At 37.6% G+C, this 19,637-nt stretch overlaps 1 protein-coding gene across 1 annotated transcript; it reads left to right on the forward strand.

Annotated features, from left to right (window-relative positions):
* The first annotated feature begins 8,775 nt into the window (after positions 1 to 8,775).
* LOC127950803 (interferon regulatory factor 4) lies at positions 8,776 to 19,322 on the forward strand. Its single transcript, XM_052548111.1, has 9 exons — positions 8,776 to 9,280; positions 9,620 to 9,819; positions 10,542 to 10,728; positions 12,148 to 12,239; positions 13,094 to 13,250; positions 14,776 to 14,877; positions 16,278 to 16,673; positions 18,000 to 18,112; positions 18,262 to 19,322. The coding sequence occupies exons 2-9, from the start codon at positions 9,622 to 9,624 to the stop codon at positions 18,400 to 18,402; spliced, it is 1,386 nt and encodes a 461-aa protein (XP_052404071.1). The 5' UTR covers positions 8,776 to 9,280; positions 9,620 to 9,621; the 3' UTR covers positions 18,403 to 19,322.
* The last annotated feature ends 315 nt before the right edge of the window (positions 19,323 to 19,637 follow it).

Here is a 19,637-nt window from a genome sequence, read left to right on the forward strand (position 1 = left end):
GATCCTGCTGCTTTAGGACTGTAACTTTGAGAAGGAATGTGATCTCGATGCTGGATATGTGATGAGAAATCAGAACGCAGAGCAAACATGACTCTTGTCTTTCAGGTGTGCGTTAAACAACGCGTCATTGTTGCGCTCAGGGTTTTTTAATTTAACCAACAACAAAACTAATGCGAGACGTGTCATAACAGTTAGACTTTGAGTTGATTTGACTCGGCCGTTCATCACACTGTAGGTTCTCACATAGCGCCAAGTAGACCGTTACAATATGGCGGATGGCTTATATGTTCGCTAATGAGGAATCTACATATATTTTTCTATCACAGCAATAGCCTAGCAATGACATTGCAACGTGACCACATAAAACACCTTAGCATTGTAGATGCGTTTAGATTTGGAGAAATTTAGCATTGCATCTCTTGCTCATCAATGGAAGTGAATGGGTACCGTCAGAATGAGAGTCCAAACAGCTGATAAAAACATCACAATAATCCACAGCACTCCAGTCCATCAGTGAACATCTGGAGAAGACAAAAGATTAGTGTTTGCATGAAACAAATCCATCAAGATATTCACATTTCAAGTAAATATAATGTCAAAGTGGTTTGCAAAATGTAAAAGAATAAAAGAAATCTCTTCTGAGCTGTGAACTGATTGAGAGAGTGTCAGGTTGTAGATTGGTGTTATCTTGGTTTGGTTGTCATTCCAGGTTCTACCAGACCTGTACTTGGGTAATTTCAGAGATAAGACCGCTAGAATCCACCACACCATTTTTAAAAAGGTGCATGTTTCGGGAAGACGATAAACGTGTGGATTTGTTCTTCCAGATGCCAGAGACCGGGAGCAACTGGCCAGGAACAGCATCACACACATCCTCTCCATCCATGACACCGCTGCGCCCATTCTACAGGTACTTCAGTCCACATGGTCAGTGTAGAGATGAGAGGGAACTTCTAAACATGACTCAATTAAAGAAAGATCAAAATGCAAATGTTTAGCATTCTACAGGCTCAGCGTTTCAGTGCAGTTCTCAGTCAGTGACTATCGTCAAAAGATTATTTAATCATGACACTGTTTATACAGTATTGTTCAAAATAATAGCAGTACAATGTGACTAACTAGAATAATCAAGGTTTTTAGTATATTTTTTATTGCTATGTGGCAAACAAGTTACCAGTAGGTTCAGTAGATTGTCAGAAAACAAACAAGACCCAGCATTCATGATATGCACGCTCTTAAGGCTGTGCAATTGGGCAATTATTTGAAAGGGGTGTGTTCAAAAAAATAGCAGTGTCTACCTTTGACTGTACAAACTCAAAACTATTTTGTACAAACATTTTTTTTTCCTGGGATTTAGCAATCCTGTGAATCACTAAACTAATATTTAGTTGTATGACCACAGTTTTTTAAAACTGCTTGACATCTGTGTGGTATGGAGTCAACCAACTTGTGGCACCTCTCAGCTGTTATTCCACTCCATGATTCTTTAACAACATTCCACAATTCATTCACATTTCTTGGTTTTGCTTCAGAAACAGCATTTTTGATATCACCCCACAAGTTCTCAATTGGATTAAGGTCTGGAGATTGGGCTGGCCACTCCATAACATTAATTTTGTTGGTTTGGAACCAAGACTTTGCCCGTTTACTAGTGTGTTTTGGGTCATTGTCTTGTTGAAACAACCATTTCAAGGGCATGTCCTCTTCAGCATAGGGCAACATGACCTCTTCAAGTATTTTAACATATGCAAACTGATCCATGATCCCTGGTATGCGATAAATAGGCCCAACACCATAGTAGGAGAAACATGCCCATATCATGATGCTTGCACCTCCATGCTTCACTGTCTTCACTGTGTACTGTGGCTTGAATTCAGAGTTTGGGGGTCGTCTCACAAACTGCCTGTGGCCCTTGGACCCAAAAAGAACAATTTTACTCTCATCAGTCCACAAAATGTTCCTCCATTTCTCTTTAGGCCAGTTGATGTGTTCTTTGGCAAATTGTAACCTCTTCTGCACATGCCTTTTTTTTAACAGAGGGACTTTGCGGGGGATTCTTGAAAATAGATTAGCTTCACACAGACGTCTTCTAACTGTCACAGTACTTACAGGTAACTCCAGACTGTCTTTGATCATCTTGGAGGTGATCATTGGCTGATCCTTTGCCATTCTGGTTATTCTTCAATCCATTTTGATGGTTGTCTTCCGTTTTCTTCCACGTCTCTCTTGTTTAGTCTCCATTTTAAGGCATTGGAGATCATTTTAGCTGAACAGCCTATCATTTTTTGCACCTCTTTATAGGTTTTCCCCTCTCTAATCAACTTTTTAATCAAAGTACGCTGTTCTTCTGAACAATGTCTTGAACGACCCATTTTCCTCAGCTTTCAAATGCATGTTCAACAAGTGTTGGCTTCATCCTTAAATAGGGGCCACCTGATTCACACCTGTTTCTTCACAAAATTGATGACCTCAGTGATTGAATGCCACACTGCTATTTTTTTGAACACACCCCTTTCAACTAATTCAACTAATTGCCCAATTGCACAGCCTTAAGAGCGTGCATATCATGAATGCTGGGTCTCATTTGTTTTCTGAGAATCTACTGAACCTACTGGTAACTTGTTTGCCACGTAGCAATAAAAAATATACGAAAAACCTTGATTATTCTGGTTAGTCACATTGTACTGCTATTATTTTGAACAATACTGTATATTGTTGATGGTTGTATGTGTTCATATTCTTTCCCTGCATCTGTTTGAATGAGCTGCTGGAAGGAGCAAAGCATAGACCTTCCAAAATAAAAGTCCTTGTGTATTCAGGGCTTGTTTATAATTAAATGCCCCACATTATGCATAAAGACTTTTTTTGGATATAATTTGCACAGTCCCCATCACAGAAAGCAAAGACTAAGAACATTATTTAACATGCAAAATATAGATCAGAAGCACAATTATCTTTAAATATTATTGCATCAGTAAAATCCAGCATCGATTGACCTCTAATTCTTCTGGACTGATATATTACTACTATACATAGTATTTAGTAAAAAAAAAAAAAATACTGTTGTAGTTGAATGTGCTTCATCCTGTTTAATTAAATGAAGAATCTGAGATGCATGATTTCTATTTTTTTTTTTTTTTTTTTACAACAAAATGAGTCCTTCTGCACAACATTACTTGCATTTGCTGAATGCATTGTTCTCTTGCATGGTGCAAAGACCTGTGAAGACGAGTGAAGTGCATGCCATGTTTGAGTTTATTATGAAATGAAAGACTTAGTAGAAATAAATCATTGCATGCATGTGCAAGAGGTCTTAACATCGCATCTCCCTCTGTGGCGTATTAAAGCCCATCTCTGTCTTTCCTCTGTTTCTGTAGGAGATGATTTATCTCTGTATTCCAGCAGCAGATTCTCCCACACAAAACCTGTGTGTAGGCATGTGTTTCTGACGCCTCGTTCTCTAATAGCTATCCGATCTCTCTCGGCCGCCAGTGGGCAGCGTGAGTCACTGGCACTGAAGGCTTTTCATAAGCAGACGCTTTATAAGTTCTGCACTCACACACGCTTTTCCTCAGTCTTCTCTAACACTAACTCTGTGTTGTTAGTTTTTTATGCCGTATTAAACTAGTTACACCCTTGCATTCACACACACACACACACACACATACACACACACACACACACACACACACACGCGCGCACACACACACACGCACACACACTTCCTTTTGTGGCTCTCTTGGTGCAGGAAGGAAGTCGTGAGCTGGGTTCTGCAGTGATGATGCCTTGGTCTCACTACGCCTTTATTTTTATCCCCCCTTTACCATCAGCTCTCTTGTCACCCTTACAAACCTGTGAAACCCAGCCATGCGTAATGTGAAACTGACCCTCTTTAACCAAACTGGACCAGCCCAGCCCTTCTCATCCTGGTCCTGTCAGAAGGATGGATGCCTTCATGCTTTGAGAAGAAACCACAGTCAGATTTCTGGAGTTCTGGACCGTTTCAAACCAAAAAAAAGAAAAAAAAAGTGTTTTTTTCTTGGAAGCAGAATATACAAACAGAAAGGCGAAAATGTTTTATTTCTTGGAACAATTTTAGTTTCCAACATTGTCAGTTATTATAGTGCATAGAAATCAGGGGGTTTTAAAGACCTGGACATATCTAAAATTCTTATAAATACATAAATCATTTTTATAAAGGAAAACATGACCCGAGACAGACCGGATGAAATTAGACACGTCTTTTTTTTTTTCTTCAGATTTTTGACTTGATTCGGCTGCTACTCCTTTACTTTCTTTTATTTATCTGTTCATTTATTATTACTTTATATTATTTGCTGGTGTTGGGATTTCAGTTGGAACTCAAAAAGATAAAAAGTTAACATCCAAAGTTTTCTGAAGAGACACAATCACTTTATATAATGATTTAATTTAGGCTACATTTTAATTGTATATCAATTTTCTTAATTTCTTAAGAGTGAAGATATGTCCTGTAGTAATCCTAGAGATGTGTAATAAGAAACTTGCCTGACTTTATTTCTGCGGCTCTTGTTAAAGACGAGAGGATCATTAATAGCTGTGTTTCTCAGCTCACTGGAGTATTCTGAGCATTCAGAACGCACTCGTCTGAGCGTCAGCTTCAAGCCTAAATAAACTGTGACAGGAGCAGCGAAGGCAGTAAATCCTGAAGCTGTAAAAGCAGTCCTCTGCATCTGGAGAACATCATGTACACAGGATGTCTCTCGTAACTCGGTGTTTACTGCTCCGGTTACGACCTTCCCACCGAGACCTCCACCTAAACTCTGCTGCAGTGGCCTCACATCACGTCTGTGTAGCACAGCTAACAGGAGAATTCACCCAAAAACGGGAGATTCTGTCACCGTCTACTAACTATCATGTCATTTCTAACCTGTATCATGTTTGTTCTCTCTCTCTCTCTCTCAACTTTTTATCTTTTTGTGTGGAATTCTTATTGTTCTTCAAACAGCAAAAGTTGTTTTTAGAGCCCACTGATATTCACATTAAAAACAAAAAATATATTAGTTATATAAAATCTATTTTGGCTGATCCTTGTTTTTTTTTTTTTTTTTATGCATGTACTGGTTTGTATATAGTTATTGAAATCCATGTGGGTTGGCTTTGTTCTATAATTTAATTAAAAATAAAACAAACAAACTCATTACATTCATACATTATTCAATGTACAAAATCAAGTTGTTTTAATATGTGTGTGTGTGTGTGTGTGTGTGTGTGTGTGTGTGCGTGCGTGTGTGTGAGTGTGTCAAGTGAAAGTTTATTTATGAAGCACTTTTTTTTAGAAATGTGTGTTTACCAAAGTGCTGTACAAACATGAATAAAGCAATATGAGAAGTAGAATACAAGTTAAAAATATGATAAAATATAAGACTTAAAACAGTATGTGTTTGAGATATATATATATAATTTTTATTTTTTTTGTTTTATTTAACTAGTATTTATTAATATGATTTCTCATTTCTCTCTCTCTTTTTTTTTTTTGGAAAAGTTAAAATATGTGTTAAAAACTGTTTTTTGAAGAATATGTTCTCACGTTTCTTATTATGTTGGAGGAGTATTGATGTTTAAGGTTTACTGGTTTGACCTGATGTGTGACCCAGTCGATCTGCTCTCCACAGCGTTCAGTACTGGAGTCTCCTCTGAAAGGCGAGGGTTGTCTGGTGCTCTGGTAAGTGATCGATGTGAGGTCTGCACTCGTCTGCATGCACCAGGACACACAACTCTCCCTAAAGAAGAAGCTCAGTGTGCTCTCAGGCCAGATACCAGCCGAATCGAGCCAGTGTGACCATGTGAACAGCTGATAACTAGGTGTCAAGGGGACTGGGCTATTTCTGAACTTCCCAAAACACCAGTAAACACCAGCCTGTGTTTGACGTGAGACTATAACACCGCTCCATTCTCAAAAACATCAAGAGGTCTGTAGTATTTCTCTGAAATCTCACGTTCTCCTTCCTGTGATGTCCAGTCACACGAGTAAGAAGTAATGCATGTATCTCATACTGAGTATAGTGCAAATCTGTTAACATGACATATCGCTCGACACTTGTTGATATTTACAAATTTGAAAGCCTAAAATGTGTTTTAATGTCAGTTTTTAAATGTGAGATGATTCAAGTGCCCCTGAAGCACTTTTTGAGCTAGTTATACTTCAGCACAATCAGTTAGTCGAACCTCAGCACAATTAACGTGGATCAAGTACAAAATGAGTTCTTCCAGTTGATCAGGCTTTAAGTTTATCAGTTTACCATACAACAAGTATAATCACAGAGTATTTTTATTAAGCAGATTCACAGCGATGCCATAGAAGAACCATCGCTTTCTTACCTGTTTATAATCTGAAGACCCTTCAGAGAAGCTTTTGGGAAACAGGAAAGGTTCTTCATGGTGAAACACCTTTATTTATTTCCATATGTTTTATTGATCTGAATACTCTAAAATACAAAATACTCTGAAAATACAGATACCCTTTAGATACTTGGTACTCAGAAAAACACTGAATACTCTTAAAATACTGAACATGCTAAAATACGAGCCTATATACTCTTAAAATAATAAATACTCAAAAAACTCTGAAATAAATACTCTCTAAAATAAGGAATAACCAAAAATACAGCATACTCAAATACTCTAAAATATTTTACCCAACAATATTGAAAAAGCTAAAATTACTGGCCAGAAAAGCCTGCAAACTATGTAAAGAGTATGCTGTTTTTAGAATACTCAGTATTTCAAGAATATTTAGCATTTTATAGCACTCAGAATGTTACAATGTTCCGTATTCCAGGAGTACTCAGTAATTTTAGCTTTTTCAGGATATATATATAAATCAGCATACTGCAAAAAAAAAAAAAAAAAAAAAAAAAAAAAAAAAAAAAAAATTCTTTTTTAATATTAAAAACAAACAAGCAAATTACTGAATACTTCTAAAATACAGAACATTGTAAAATAAAATAAAAAAGTATTCTAAAAACACAGCATACTCTTAACATATTTTGCAGGCCTTTCTAGCTCATATGGTCTGATATAGTTCGAAAATGATTTTTATTTAGCAGAAATGTGCTTCAGTTGCTGATTCTGCTGCTTCTGCTGTAAATCAGTGAGATAAGGCTGATAGATCAGATACTGACATAAACTGATGTAAATATCTCTCTATATCTCCAGTAATGAGATGAGATGTAAATGATCCGCACATATAACACAGTGACTGAGAGCTGGAGAAATCAAGGCTCCTCAGAAGATGTGAGATTTTCTGGAGGCTTGTGGAGATCATTCCTCCGCTGAGGAACAGTGAAAGTAAAGCTTCTGGAAACAAACGCTCCTCAAAAGATCCTGAGGATCAGATTTGAGACTCTAAAACATGATTGATGGAGAATCAAGTAAAGCTGAGCTGCTTCAGTCCAGTAAGAGTTCATCTGGAGATATTACTGACCTTATTCTCACCTTTACTTGATCACAATCAGGAAAGATCTGATACGAGGAGCAGCACATTTCTACATTTACACTAGAAGTGTAAAAACCCTCTCTATCAGAGACAGAAAACATGAGGAGATTGAGTTGTGAATCAAATATGAGACAGTGGGCTAAAGATGTGTGTTTGTGTGAATGTGTGATCCAGATTACCACATGGTCTGTAGAAATATGAACCGTCTGATGGTTGATCTGTGTTCAGTTCAGAGAGCGGCTGAAGCAGGACCAGAAGGAGAAGCCCTTCAGCGACGAGGAGGATGTTCATCAGCTCCACGCCGGAGGACCACGACTCTGAACACATCTGATCATCCCTGGACGCTCGTCATGATATCTGCCATCAGATCGCCATCCTGCCACACGGACACAGCACTGTTGATTTACTTATGGACACTTTCTGTAAATAAGACATAACCAAGGTTTTGATGTTTACTATTGATGTGTCTTTTAAAGCAAATTTGCATTAACTGATTTATACTATAGACTTTCTATTTTATTTTATTTTTCTTAAAGGGGCAGTTCACCCAAAAATTAATATTCTGAAGAATGTCGGTAGCCACTGACTTCCACAGTATTAAAAATAAAAATGAGAGCCAGTGGTAATAAAAATGATAACTGTGTAGTTATCATCATTCCTCGAAACATCTACGTGTGTGTTTAACAGAAGAAGGAGACTTCAGGTTTGGCACGACTTGAGGATGAGTAAATCGTGACAGAAGCGTCAGCTGTCCCTTTAAGACCTGCACCAGCCAAAGAACTGTCTAATGCCAAAGTAACATGAAAGAATAGACATTTTTATTTTTAAAAATAAGGTAGAAAAAAAGATGCTTCTTAAAATAATCTTAACTCTGCTATTTTGAGACACTATGAATATATGAACTAAAATGTGCGTTTAACATACTATCTCTGTATTTAAAAGATATTATTATTAGTACACTGGGTGAACCAGTGCATGAAACAAGTGTACTACAAGTGGTAAATTTTTTTTTTTTTTTTTAAATATAGAGTATGTTAGAAGCACATTTTGGTTCATATATTAAAAATAGCAGATTTGAGTACACTTAGATGATCGTAAGAATCATTTTTAGTATATATTAAGTACACAATAAGTGTGAAAACTGAGCACTATAAATGCATTATTAATAAAACCCAGTGTGTAGTGAGTGATGTGTTATTTCTGTGTGAGACAGCAGAGAGCAGCATATTCAACACTGTTGAACTTCAAGAGCTTGGGAACAGATCTGAAATCAGACTGACTACCTGATGAGTTTTAATTTGCTTCAGTTATTTGGGGGAATTAAAGGCACCCCGACAGTGAAGTCTGCAGCTCTGTGGAAATACTCAGAACACACTGAGACACACGAAGCCTCCTCCTCGGGACGCTCGGTCTCAGAATAAGCTCGTGAGCCCGGTGTTGTTCCGTGACAGCTGTGAGTTTCCTCAAATCAAACCGACACAAACAAACACCAAACCCGTCAGGATCCGTGATGACGAGCCCGGGAGATTTTCTGGCATGTTTTATCGACAGATATTTGTTCCAGCGCGTGTGTGTTTGCGTCTCGCAGGGGTTTCCCGTATGCTGGATGTTTATTCTTTCGGTTCTGCCGCGTTTCTCTGAAGTCTTCAGCTCTCAATGGTGCTGGAGACACACGCTTCCACGTAACGCTCCACCCATCTCTCCACCTAACGCGCTTTGACTTATTTAAGAATAGAAACACCTTCCTCTGACAGGACTTGAGAAGTGTCGGCTTTCAAAGCGAAGCTGTCTGCATTCACCAAGGTAAGACTGTATTACCGAGCTGAATATGACTGGAGTGTTATAGAAAATGCATCCTTTGATTATTAATAATGCTTATGCTTCATGCATCACTTATAGTATGCTATGCATATTTTGTTCCTTAAAATAAAGTGTATTCTAAACTACATTTGACTTGCATGTAAACTTTAAAAGTTGAAGCTTCATTCTTTAAACGCATTATTTTCATGCATCATTTTCAGTCGTTTGAGAACACGTTATAAAAGTGTGTGTGAATGCGGAATGTGCATGCATGAACTGATCTGAATCACTCTTCTGCTCACTGCATGTGCACCTGCTCTCGCATGCATCCCTCCCTCACAGACATGAACTTAGATGGGGACAGCAGCATGTCAGTCAGTTGTGGGAATGGCAAACTTAGACAGTGGCTCATCGATCAGATTGACAGCGGGGACTATCCCGGCTTGGTTTGGGAAAATGACGAGAAAACCATTTTCAGGATTCCCTGGAAGCACGCGGGGAAACAGGACTACAACCGGGACGAGGACGCCGCGCTGTTCAAGGTGAAGGAGGATGAGGTGCACCTCTGATCAGGTGTCTCTGGCCCCTCAGAGCATCAGCACACTAAGTCCGTTTAGTTTCATACACACTGCACGCTTTTCAAGCTTGACGTTTGACGAAACCGATCAAACAATAGATCTAGTGTTCAAGTGAAGCCAGAAGCGGTTGCAGAACATTAATGAATAATGCCATAGTTATTCTACTCAACCACACTTGTGGTTCCTCTGTCGGACACCGGTGTGAACTTGACTTCATCCCCTAAAAGTCACCGAAATACCACCTGATTCAGAGTAATCAAACCAAAACCGTAAAGAAAAGCGCAGTTTGTTCCGAGAAAAACTAGTTTGCAGCCACGTGGTTTGATATTGTGTTATCAGATGCGATTACATTCACGCATCTCTAAGTGACTTTACTTTACAAACACGTTTTGGGGCATATTATTATTAAAGCACACTTTTGCGACTTTTTTTTTTTTTATCATATTGGCAACTGTATGATAAATTATTAGGAGTAATCGTGTTGTATTGAGCAGAGAAAGACCGTTACATGTTAATAATAGATTGACATTCTGTTGTTGTACACATAAAAGCAATGACAATTCAGTCAGTCAGACACATTGAACAGAAATGAATTTTAATGCATCATTAGCACACTTATTAACAAACAGTATTGCATGCTCACTCTTCATCTCTTCTCATCTTCACGCCGCTCTTGTGGTTTGTAGGCTTGGGCTCTGTTCAAAGGCAAGTACAGAGAAGGCTTGGACAAACCAGACCCTCCAACATGGAAGACCAGGCTCCGCTGTGCCCTGAACAAAAGCAATGACTTCGATGAACTGGTGGAGAGAAGCCAGCTGGACATCTCAGATCCTTACAAGGTCTACAGGATAATACCAGAAGGAGCCAAGAGAGGTAACTTCCATTTCTGGATTGCATAACAATTAATTGCAATGAGTGAAGTGCATTTAATGTATCACAACATGCATCAGGAGAAGCTCTGTTGGAACTGTGCATTGGTTGCCTAAAACACAAATACTGAAGTGGTGCATTTTTCGCTCGGGGTTTGATGCATTGCATCATTCCAGCTCTTACTGAAAAGTATAAGCTCACAAAAGAGCAGTGAACAGAGCTAATTTGCTACACAAAGGTGGAGGCATGCTATGCATTCACATTAAATATTGCTACTTGCCCTCAGTATGTGTAGCAGGAAGCTAAGAGGAAGCCACTACATGTGCTAAAATCCCTCAAGCTTTTTATAGAGAGCTTCAGTTACCAAGTGCACAGCACTAAAGCAACACAAATCACCCATCAGACCTCGCATCAGACGAGCTCGTGCTTCGAGATGCTGGGCCAAGACCATGAAGATCTCTGCTGTGACCAAAAAGCGTTCAAGAGTTTGCAGAGTTTCAGTAATTTTATAAAAATAACATACTTTGTAGTTTCACACCTTAATTTAGTTGCTATATTAGTGCTTGTGAACTACCTGCGAAGTGGAGGCATGAACTGATCTGTAAGTGAACGAGTGAGTGCAGTTTGTTTTGAGGATAAAACCGATGAAGACACAGAAAACTGAGCAAAAATACTAGCATAAGATATAATAATCGATCGCTCACCCAAATTCAAATCCTCTAGAAAATGGAAACGTGACTGTGGCGTAAACTATTTAGATTTTCAAAAAGATGAATTGTTTGGTATGTCCAGTCACAGCGTCTTTAACAAAATAAATACATAATAAATACAAACTCGTCAAGTCTTTTTAACACACTCTCATGGCAATTCGTAAGTGTTTTACGCGGATTGGTGGGAAATCCGTACGACTCATTTGTATGTTTTCATGCGATTTGCTGAGTTTTGGGTTTAGGGCTGGACATTTATGCTTAATAATTTATTTATTAACAAATTAATTTAATTATTTTTTTTACAAAATGTGCATTCGCATACAAATCAAATTGTACAAATTCCTATAAAATCGACAACCGTTAAAATAGTTTCTATGTTTTGTTATGAGCTCAAGTTGGCGATTAAGCAGCTTCTCGAAATCTGTTCTCATGTTCAAAACAAGAATAAAGTCGTTAACAGTTATTGGCCACAGTCATCACAATTATAGTCAAATGCTTAAATTGTGTGGATATTTATTTATTTATTTTTATTTTTTTGTAGGATTTGCAGACAAAAATTCATAAATATTATTGTGCAGTTATATATATATATATATATATATATATATATATATATATATATATATATATATATATATATATATATATATATATATATATATATATAGGCCTATGTATGAAGGTTATAAATAGATAATTCGTTGTATTTCAGGCTCTAAGTCCAGCAGTATGGATGACGGCGCAGGACACATGACTTCTATTAGTTATCCAGTGCATTCTTCTTATCCTCCTCTACAGCCTCAGGTAAGGGGTATCACCTTTGCCATGTCACACAATTGTTAACAAAATATTAATTTCCCAGGGAGGCGTCTTATGTGAAGAGATTTTCTTCAAATTAGCATTGCATCTATATCCAGTACATATGCATTTACTGCTTGTTCCTAGCAGGTGCTTTCAATGTGAAACAGTGTTGAAGTGTCAAGATACTTTTATAGTGTTAATAAAATGTTTGAATTAGTTTATATTTTTATATTTTCTGACTTCATTTTTATTCTGGTGGAAGTTTTTGTAATCTTGTTTTTAACAGTTTTATATTTTTTGATTATTTTATTTTAGTACATCAAGTAAAGCAAGTTATATATTTAGTGCATTAACCTTAATACAGACACACACACATACACAGACATATACATATATATAACTAGAGCTATATCATGACCTCAGAGCAGTGTTATTTTAGTATCACTTTTGTTTTTATTCTTTTATGTCTATATATATATTTTTGATTTCAGTTTTAGTTAGTTAAGTGCATCAAGTTAAACAAGACAAACCTAAAAATGTTGCTCTTAGCATCCAGCTGAGATAAAATTGTATTTTATTTTAACGAAAGTTTTAAAATCTAAACACATTTTGATGTTTTAGTTAACATTAGTAACTACAGTCCCAGCTGTGAAGATGAGCTGGTGCCAGCTGGTTTATTACTGGTGAACCAGCACAGCCTTATGAAACCTCTCTGGTGAAGCAGGTTAACCAAGTCAATCTTGATGGTTAAGCTAGTTACGAGCTGTAATGTGTGCTCCAGTGTGTTACGAGCTCTAACGGTTGGCTCCAGTGTGATGAAGTCCAGTCTCAGGAGTCTGTCCGCTGTCCGTCTGCAGATGCCGGGATACATGCTGCCGCAGGAGAGACGAGACTGGAGGGAATACAGCGGCGATCAGCCTCATCCTCAGGCTCCTCACGCAGAGTTACCGTACGGCCAGTGTCCGTATCCACCCACACGCTCCCTGTCCTGGCACCCATCCGCCTGTGACAACGGTACCTGCCTCTCCACTAACACACAGCACATTGCATTCATCACACTTTCTCAAATTTGGCAAACAGCAATGTATCTTAAGCAGTGTAGGGGAAAGTTAAAATGTTTAAGGAATGTAATGCATTACAATATTGCGTTACTCCATAAAAAATAAGTAATTGCTTAGCTTTACCTACTGTAGTTCATTTTTGAGGAAAGTAATGAATTACAATAAGCATTACTCCATGAAAAAGTTACTGATTGAGTTACTTTTTATGGAAAGTAATGCATTAGAATATTGCGTTATTTCATGAAAAATAAGTAATTACGCTAACTAGTTAATATTGGGTTACTTCATAAAAAGTAACTAATTGTGTTACATAGTTTTTTATGGAAAGTAACGCGTTACAATATTTCGTTGCTCCACAAAAAAGTAACTTATTGTGTTAACTAGTTATTTTTAAGAAAATATCTTGCATTACAATATTGCATTACCTCATAAAAAAGTAACTAATTGTGTTACTTAGTTACTTTTTATTGAAAGTAATGCATTAGAATATTGCGTTACTTCATAAAAAATAAGTAATTGCGTTACTAAGTTACTTTTTATGGAAAGTAATGCATTACAATACCTTTGTGTTACTTTTGTTACCCAGCTGGACTTGTTTTTTTGTTATAACAAAAACCCAGAAGCTATATTTTAGGCATCTGTAAAGGCCTTTTCTCTTCAGAAGTGAGATGAATAAGCCTCAGGCTGAAGGAAGTGTCTCTGATTTCTCTCAGTGCAGAGACAGAGGAGTCAGTCAATAAATAGAAAAGTAATGGAACTACCGTTATTTATTTGAAAAAGTAACTCAGATATTTTCTATGTAATGCATTTTTTTACTAGTACTTGAAAAGTAATCTGATTACGTATCTCACATTACTTGTAATGCTTACCCCAACACTGATCTTAAGTAAGCCGAAAGGACTACAGGCCATATTTAAAGGTTGTGTACTATATTTAGCATATTAATATGAGAGAAGCTGAAGCTATTCTTGGTCATAGATGCGTTCAGTTGTTTCTGCAATGATAAAGAAGAGAGTTTATCAAGGGCGAGCAACATGAGCTGACTCTAAACAGAAAGAGGAAATCCTTCATTTATGGTTCAGCCTGTCTGTTTATTAACTCACTTGATTAATAACGGCGCTTCTCACTCTGTAAAAAGGCCAACTCAAGGGGTACCAGTCAATCTGTGTCACAAAACACCTTTTTTTTCTGACATTTAGTCCCTTTATAAGCAGTGGGTCTCAAAATATAGTCTTTTTCCAGATTTGGGTCTTGCTTATTGTTTATTTTGGGGTTAATTGTACTAAATGAACCCATACAAAACTCTAGTCTAAGCTGGTCCAGTCATGTCTGGGTCTGTCTCGATTCTGACTATGATACAGTCAGTGATAGAAGTGGAAACACAATCGTTTTGTTTCACTATAGGTGCTACTGTCACATTATAGTTTTAATGTTGAAGACAGTAAAATAATCAATTTTCATGTATCTACACTTTCCAGGATATCAGATATCTGGCTCCTTCTACACGTATTCGCCTACAGAAACCCATCCAGTGGCAATGGACCCCAATATGAGATCGGCCGAAGCCATGGCACTATCAGGTGTGAACACGGCTCTTATTTTTATGGTTTTAGTTTTAGTTAACTATAATAACCCTGACTATTAACTTTGACATGTAACATTTACAGTAGATGATTGATACTGTAAATCAAGTAGTTTAAGGAAGTACAATTTGGATGATAAAAAGCAGATTTGAAAGGTCTTCGTTGATTGGATTCTTTGCTATTGCTCAGTGTTAGGTGAAATATGTTACTAAGTAATTAATTAGTTTCCCATTGAAAAGGTAAAGTGAGGGATTACTTTAATTACAGTAACTTATGATGTAATTGCATTAAATACTGTACAGACTATAGAACAATTCTATATAAAACAGGTTTTTAATGTAACAGTCTCTCTTTAAATACTTTGATCAATTTAATAATATTTTTTTGCAATTTTATATTATTTATTAAAGTAATTAATATTAAGAAATCCAATGCTTTTAAGGTTGCACTTTATTTTAAGGTGTCCTTGTTACATGTTAGATGTACTTATTATTATAATACCATTAAATGATGCATATTTGCATGGAAGTAACCTAATCCTAAACATATAGTAAGTACATGTTGTTAATTAATATCAATCAGTATTTAAATGTGTAATTACACTGTAACAAGGACACATTAAAATAAAGTGTAACCCTTTTTAGAGAAAGTAATAAGTAATCTAATTACACTTTTAGTATTAGTAATTAGTAGCTCATAATGAATTACTTTTTTTAGAGTAAAATACCCAACACTCCCTTTGAAACCACCTAGAAATCACCCAAAACACTGTAGTACTGTGTCATGTTTTTCTTTTTAACCTTCATCCTTCCCTCGGGTCATTTTGACCCGGATTTTTTTTTTTTTTACAATAAAAAAATAGTGTTCATCTGAGTGGTACAAGACTTTGTGACTGTTGTTCCACTTGAATTTGGAGCACACACAAAAAAAATTTAGTGGATTTGAGGATTTATGTGGCTGTATTTTTATTTTTTTTTTACAAATCCTTTCCCTCGTGGGTCATTTTGACCTGAGCATAGAAATGAATAGAATGTCAAAAAACAACATTAGATTTTATTTTAATTAAAAATCAGATACAATCCAGAAAAAAAATACTATCCAAACAAAGTGCTGAGACTACATAATATTCTAAAGGCACACACACACATGGTACACGCACACACATAGAGACACATTATAACGCACATGATTAAAGAAAACAAGGTAAATAAGAAATGAATAAAACAAAAATAACAGAAACAAATATTAAGAAACACATTATAAAAATGAATCAATATAAGCTTTCTGGGCCAAAACCCCCCCCAAAAGTTTAATTTCAGGCCTTTCTGAGGGGAAGGTGTGTGTCAGAGCATGAGTGAAGGATGAGGGTTGATGTTGTTCTGGTGTGTGCTCCTCAGACTGCCGTCTGCACGTGTCTCTGTATTACCGTGAGTCTCTGGTGAAGGAGGTGACCACCAGCAGCCCTGAAGGCTGTCGCATCTCCTCCTCTCCGTCTCCAGGATCCCCCTCGTCCCCGTCCTCTCCGGGCCCCGAGGAGCGTCTGTACGGCGGGGCCGAGCCCGTGCTCTTGCCCTTCCCGTACCCTCAGTCTCAGCGGCGCGGGGCCGAGAAGCTGCCGAACGTGCTGGAGCGGGGCGTGCTGCTGTGGCTGGCTCCGGACGGGCTCTACGCCAAGCGTCTGTGTCAGGGGAGGGTGTACTGGGAGGGTCCTCTGGCCCCCTACGCCGACAAACCCAACAAACTGGAGAAAGAGCAGACCTGCAAACTGATGGACACGCAGCAGTTCCTCTCAGGTCAGAGATCCCGTCTGAATAAAGCCCCTTTAATTCACTTCATTACAACTAAGCACAAAGCAGAAACATACACTTTCAAATATATATTTTAAATGCATTTCAAAATGCAAAAATGTCTGTTTGGTTTGATTCTCTTGATGAATGATCCACATCAGATGGCATCCCATCAGAGCAGTCTGTTGAGCTGTAGATTTGCTCTAGAGCTGGTTTTACTTGGACTGTGTAATGAAGAAAGGCCTGTCACTTCTGAAAGCGTGTTCGTTCTGTTGATTAAGCTGTGTGTGGTTGGCCATGTGTCATGATCAGCTCTGTTTCACTCGTCTTTGAGACTGTGGGATTTTCCAGCGAGCTCCCGAGCGTCTGATCATCACACATGAACCTGCTAAAGTTCATTTGCATTTCAGCTCTCAGCTAGTCATCAGTTTACGAGGGTCTTGTGTTCGCTTTATTGCTCATCAGGAGTTTTTTTTTTGTCTCTGATGGGAAGAGTCATGACTGTAAAGAATGGGTTTTGATATTAAAGCCATCAGCAATTTTAGACACTTTTGTACCACTTTGTATTTGTCAAGCTAGTTGCTTCTTAAATCACATTTAGTCATTGAGCAGACACTTTTATCCAAATGAGGACAATAGAAGCAATCAAAATCAGCAAAGAGAGCAATGATATGCAAGTGCTCTGACATTTCTATTTTAATAAAAAGTAGACAGTGTAGAAAAAGAACACTAGTGTTTCATTTAAAACAATTATTAATCAAATTTAAATCTGACATTAGTATGCAAACCATTCTGAAGGATTATTCAAATGCGTTGCATTTATACCTAATGATTGGTGTAGCCGTGCTTCATTTTATTTATACTGAATTTGGTTACACTTAATTTTAAGGTGTCCGTGTTACAGTATAAATATTGATTTAAGTACTGAGTGATATTAAGTACATATACTTACTGTATGCTTAGAGGGTTACTTGCATGTAATAATGCATCGTTTGTTGTTATTATAATAGTAAGTACATGTAACAAGGAAGCAAGGCCTTGAAATAAAGTGTTACCCTGAATTTATACTGAATGCAAACATTTATTATCATACCAATAAAATTGGTATTAAAAAAAAAAAAACAGCAAAACGTTAGAATTTGCATTCAAGTTCTGGCAGAAAATGTGCAAAATGAGAAAAATGATCCAATGATCCTAAAAAAAAAAAGCGTAATTTCCTTCACGCTCATTGTTTTTTCTTCTTTTGATGATTGTGATTTGGAGTGAACCTTTTTTTGTGAGTGAATAAAATGCAGCTGAGTTATTAATTGTGCATTGCTGTGCTGTGTGCAGAACTGCAGGGCTTCATTCACCACGGCCGTCCCATGCCTCGCTCTCAGGTGGTGCTGTGCTTCGGAGACGAGTTTCCAGACCCTCAACGGCAGAGCAAAATGATCACAGCTCAGGTAACATCAGCCTCTCCACAGCTCGACACACCACTTATATCAACGTTAATGCACTAGAATGCACTCAGTAAAGGCATACTTCTGTACTCATGTGCAATAATCCATTAGCTGTAATTCAGAGTTGAATGACAGCGTGTCTGCTTTCGCAGGTGGAGCCCATGTTTGCACGGCAGCTCCTGTATTTTGCCGGCCAGACCAACGGTCACTACCTGCGCGGATATGAGCTTCAGAGTCAAGGTGCTTTACCTGTGGAAGAGTATCAGAGAAGCATGCAGCACTTGCAGGAGTAACACGCTTCAGATGAGCTGAGATGATGACTGTATCTGCTCTACAGCCAGCGGAGACTAGTGAAAGCCAATGGAGCATCATAATGAAGACTTGAAATCGCATCGCGATCACCTGACCAAGTGCCCACTTTCACATCCCCAAAGCCACAATCCAGCTCCTCGGACACCATACAGTATTGGGTGAAAAAGTTTCATGAATTATGTCTCAACGAGTCCAAACGTCTGAGAACAAACCACATGCTAAAACACTGTCGAGTGCTGATCATTTGTAGAGACAAAGTGAAGTGTACTCAGATTTTTGGACTCCCAAATATTTCATACGGACGTTAAAGAAAGAAGCTAACCAAAAATAAAACTACAATCGAACTATTTCCCCCCTAAAATATAGGAATTGTTTGTTAGTTTTTGATAAGTTGATGTATAGTTGCTTGGTCTATATTGCTCTGCTTTTCTAACACCATCCTCTTTTTTCTCATAGTTTTCGGCGCCGTGTGAGTATTTATATTGGATGTATGTAGGTTTCTATATGCACAGCCGAATGTACTGTATAGCTGTATAGATATCTTGAATGTAATCAAAGTAATTATTTCTCTGAATGGCGTCTGACAGAAGGTTATATAATGCTAAATACTAAGAAACAGTTTGTGGTTGTGTGTGTGTGCGTGTGTGTGTGATTGTTATCTGCTTTCAACTAAAGATCTACTATTCAAATGTAATCATAACAGAATCTGCTTCTCCGTGTGTGTGTGTGTGTGTGTGTGTGCTGATGGGAATGCACTAGAGCAGGTCACTGCCCACTCTTTCCCTCTTTTCCTCTCTGTCTCAGAACCATTATTGTTTTTATTTTTGTATTGTTTTGTCTATTTTTTTCTTAAATCGGTGCATTTTTCAAGACAAGTCAAATAAAGATATTTTTCTTATGATCCTGGTTTTGTCCTGTGTATTGTTTGTTTCTGCTTGTCTTTTAGAAGTTTGCATATACGAGTATGAAATATCTGTTGTCTTGTGTAATATATGTAATATAATCGACTAATTCACAAATACGAGGACACTTGGTTAAAGCAGGAAAGTCATTTTGGCTCCATCTGATGCACCAAAAATAACTGTTTTCAAACTAGTTTCCCAACCCCTGCCATTGGTCAGGAAAGCAGATGGTCCCGCCCCCAAACTCACGCCATTGGTTGAGTCAGTTTTGTTTTGATTTAACTCATACAAGTGCATAAATATTGTTGAGAGTA

The sequence above is a fragment of the Carassius gibelio genome, chromosome B2, assembly GCF_023724105.1.
Source record: "Carassius gibelio isolate Cgi1373 ecotype wild population from Czech Republic chromosome B2, carGib1.2-hapl.c, whole genome shotgun sequence".
In the NCBI taxonomy this organism is placed as follows: Eukaryota; Metazoa; Chordata; class Actinopteri; order Cypriniformes; family Cyprinidae; genus Carassius; species Carassius gibelio.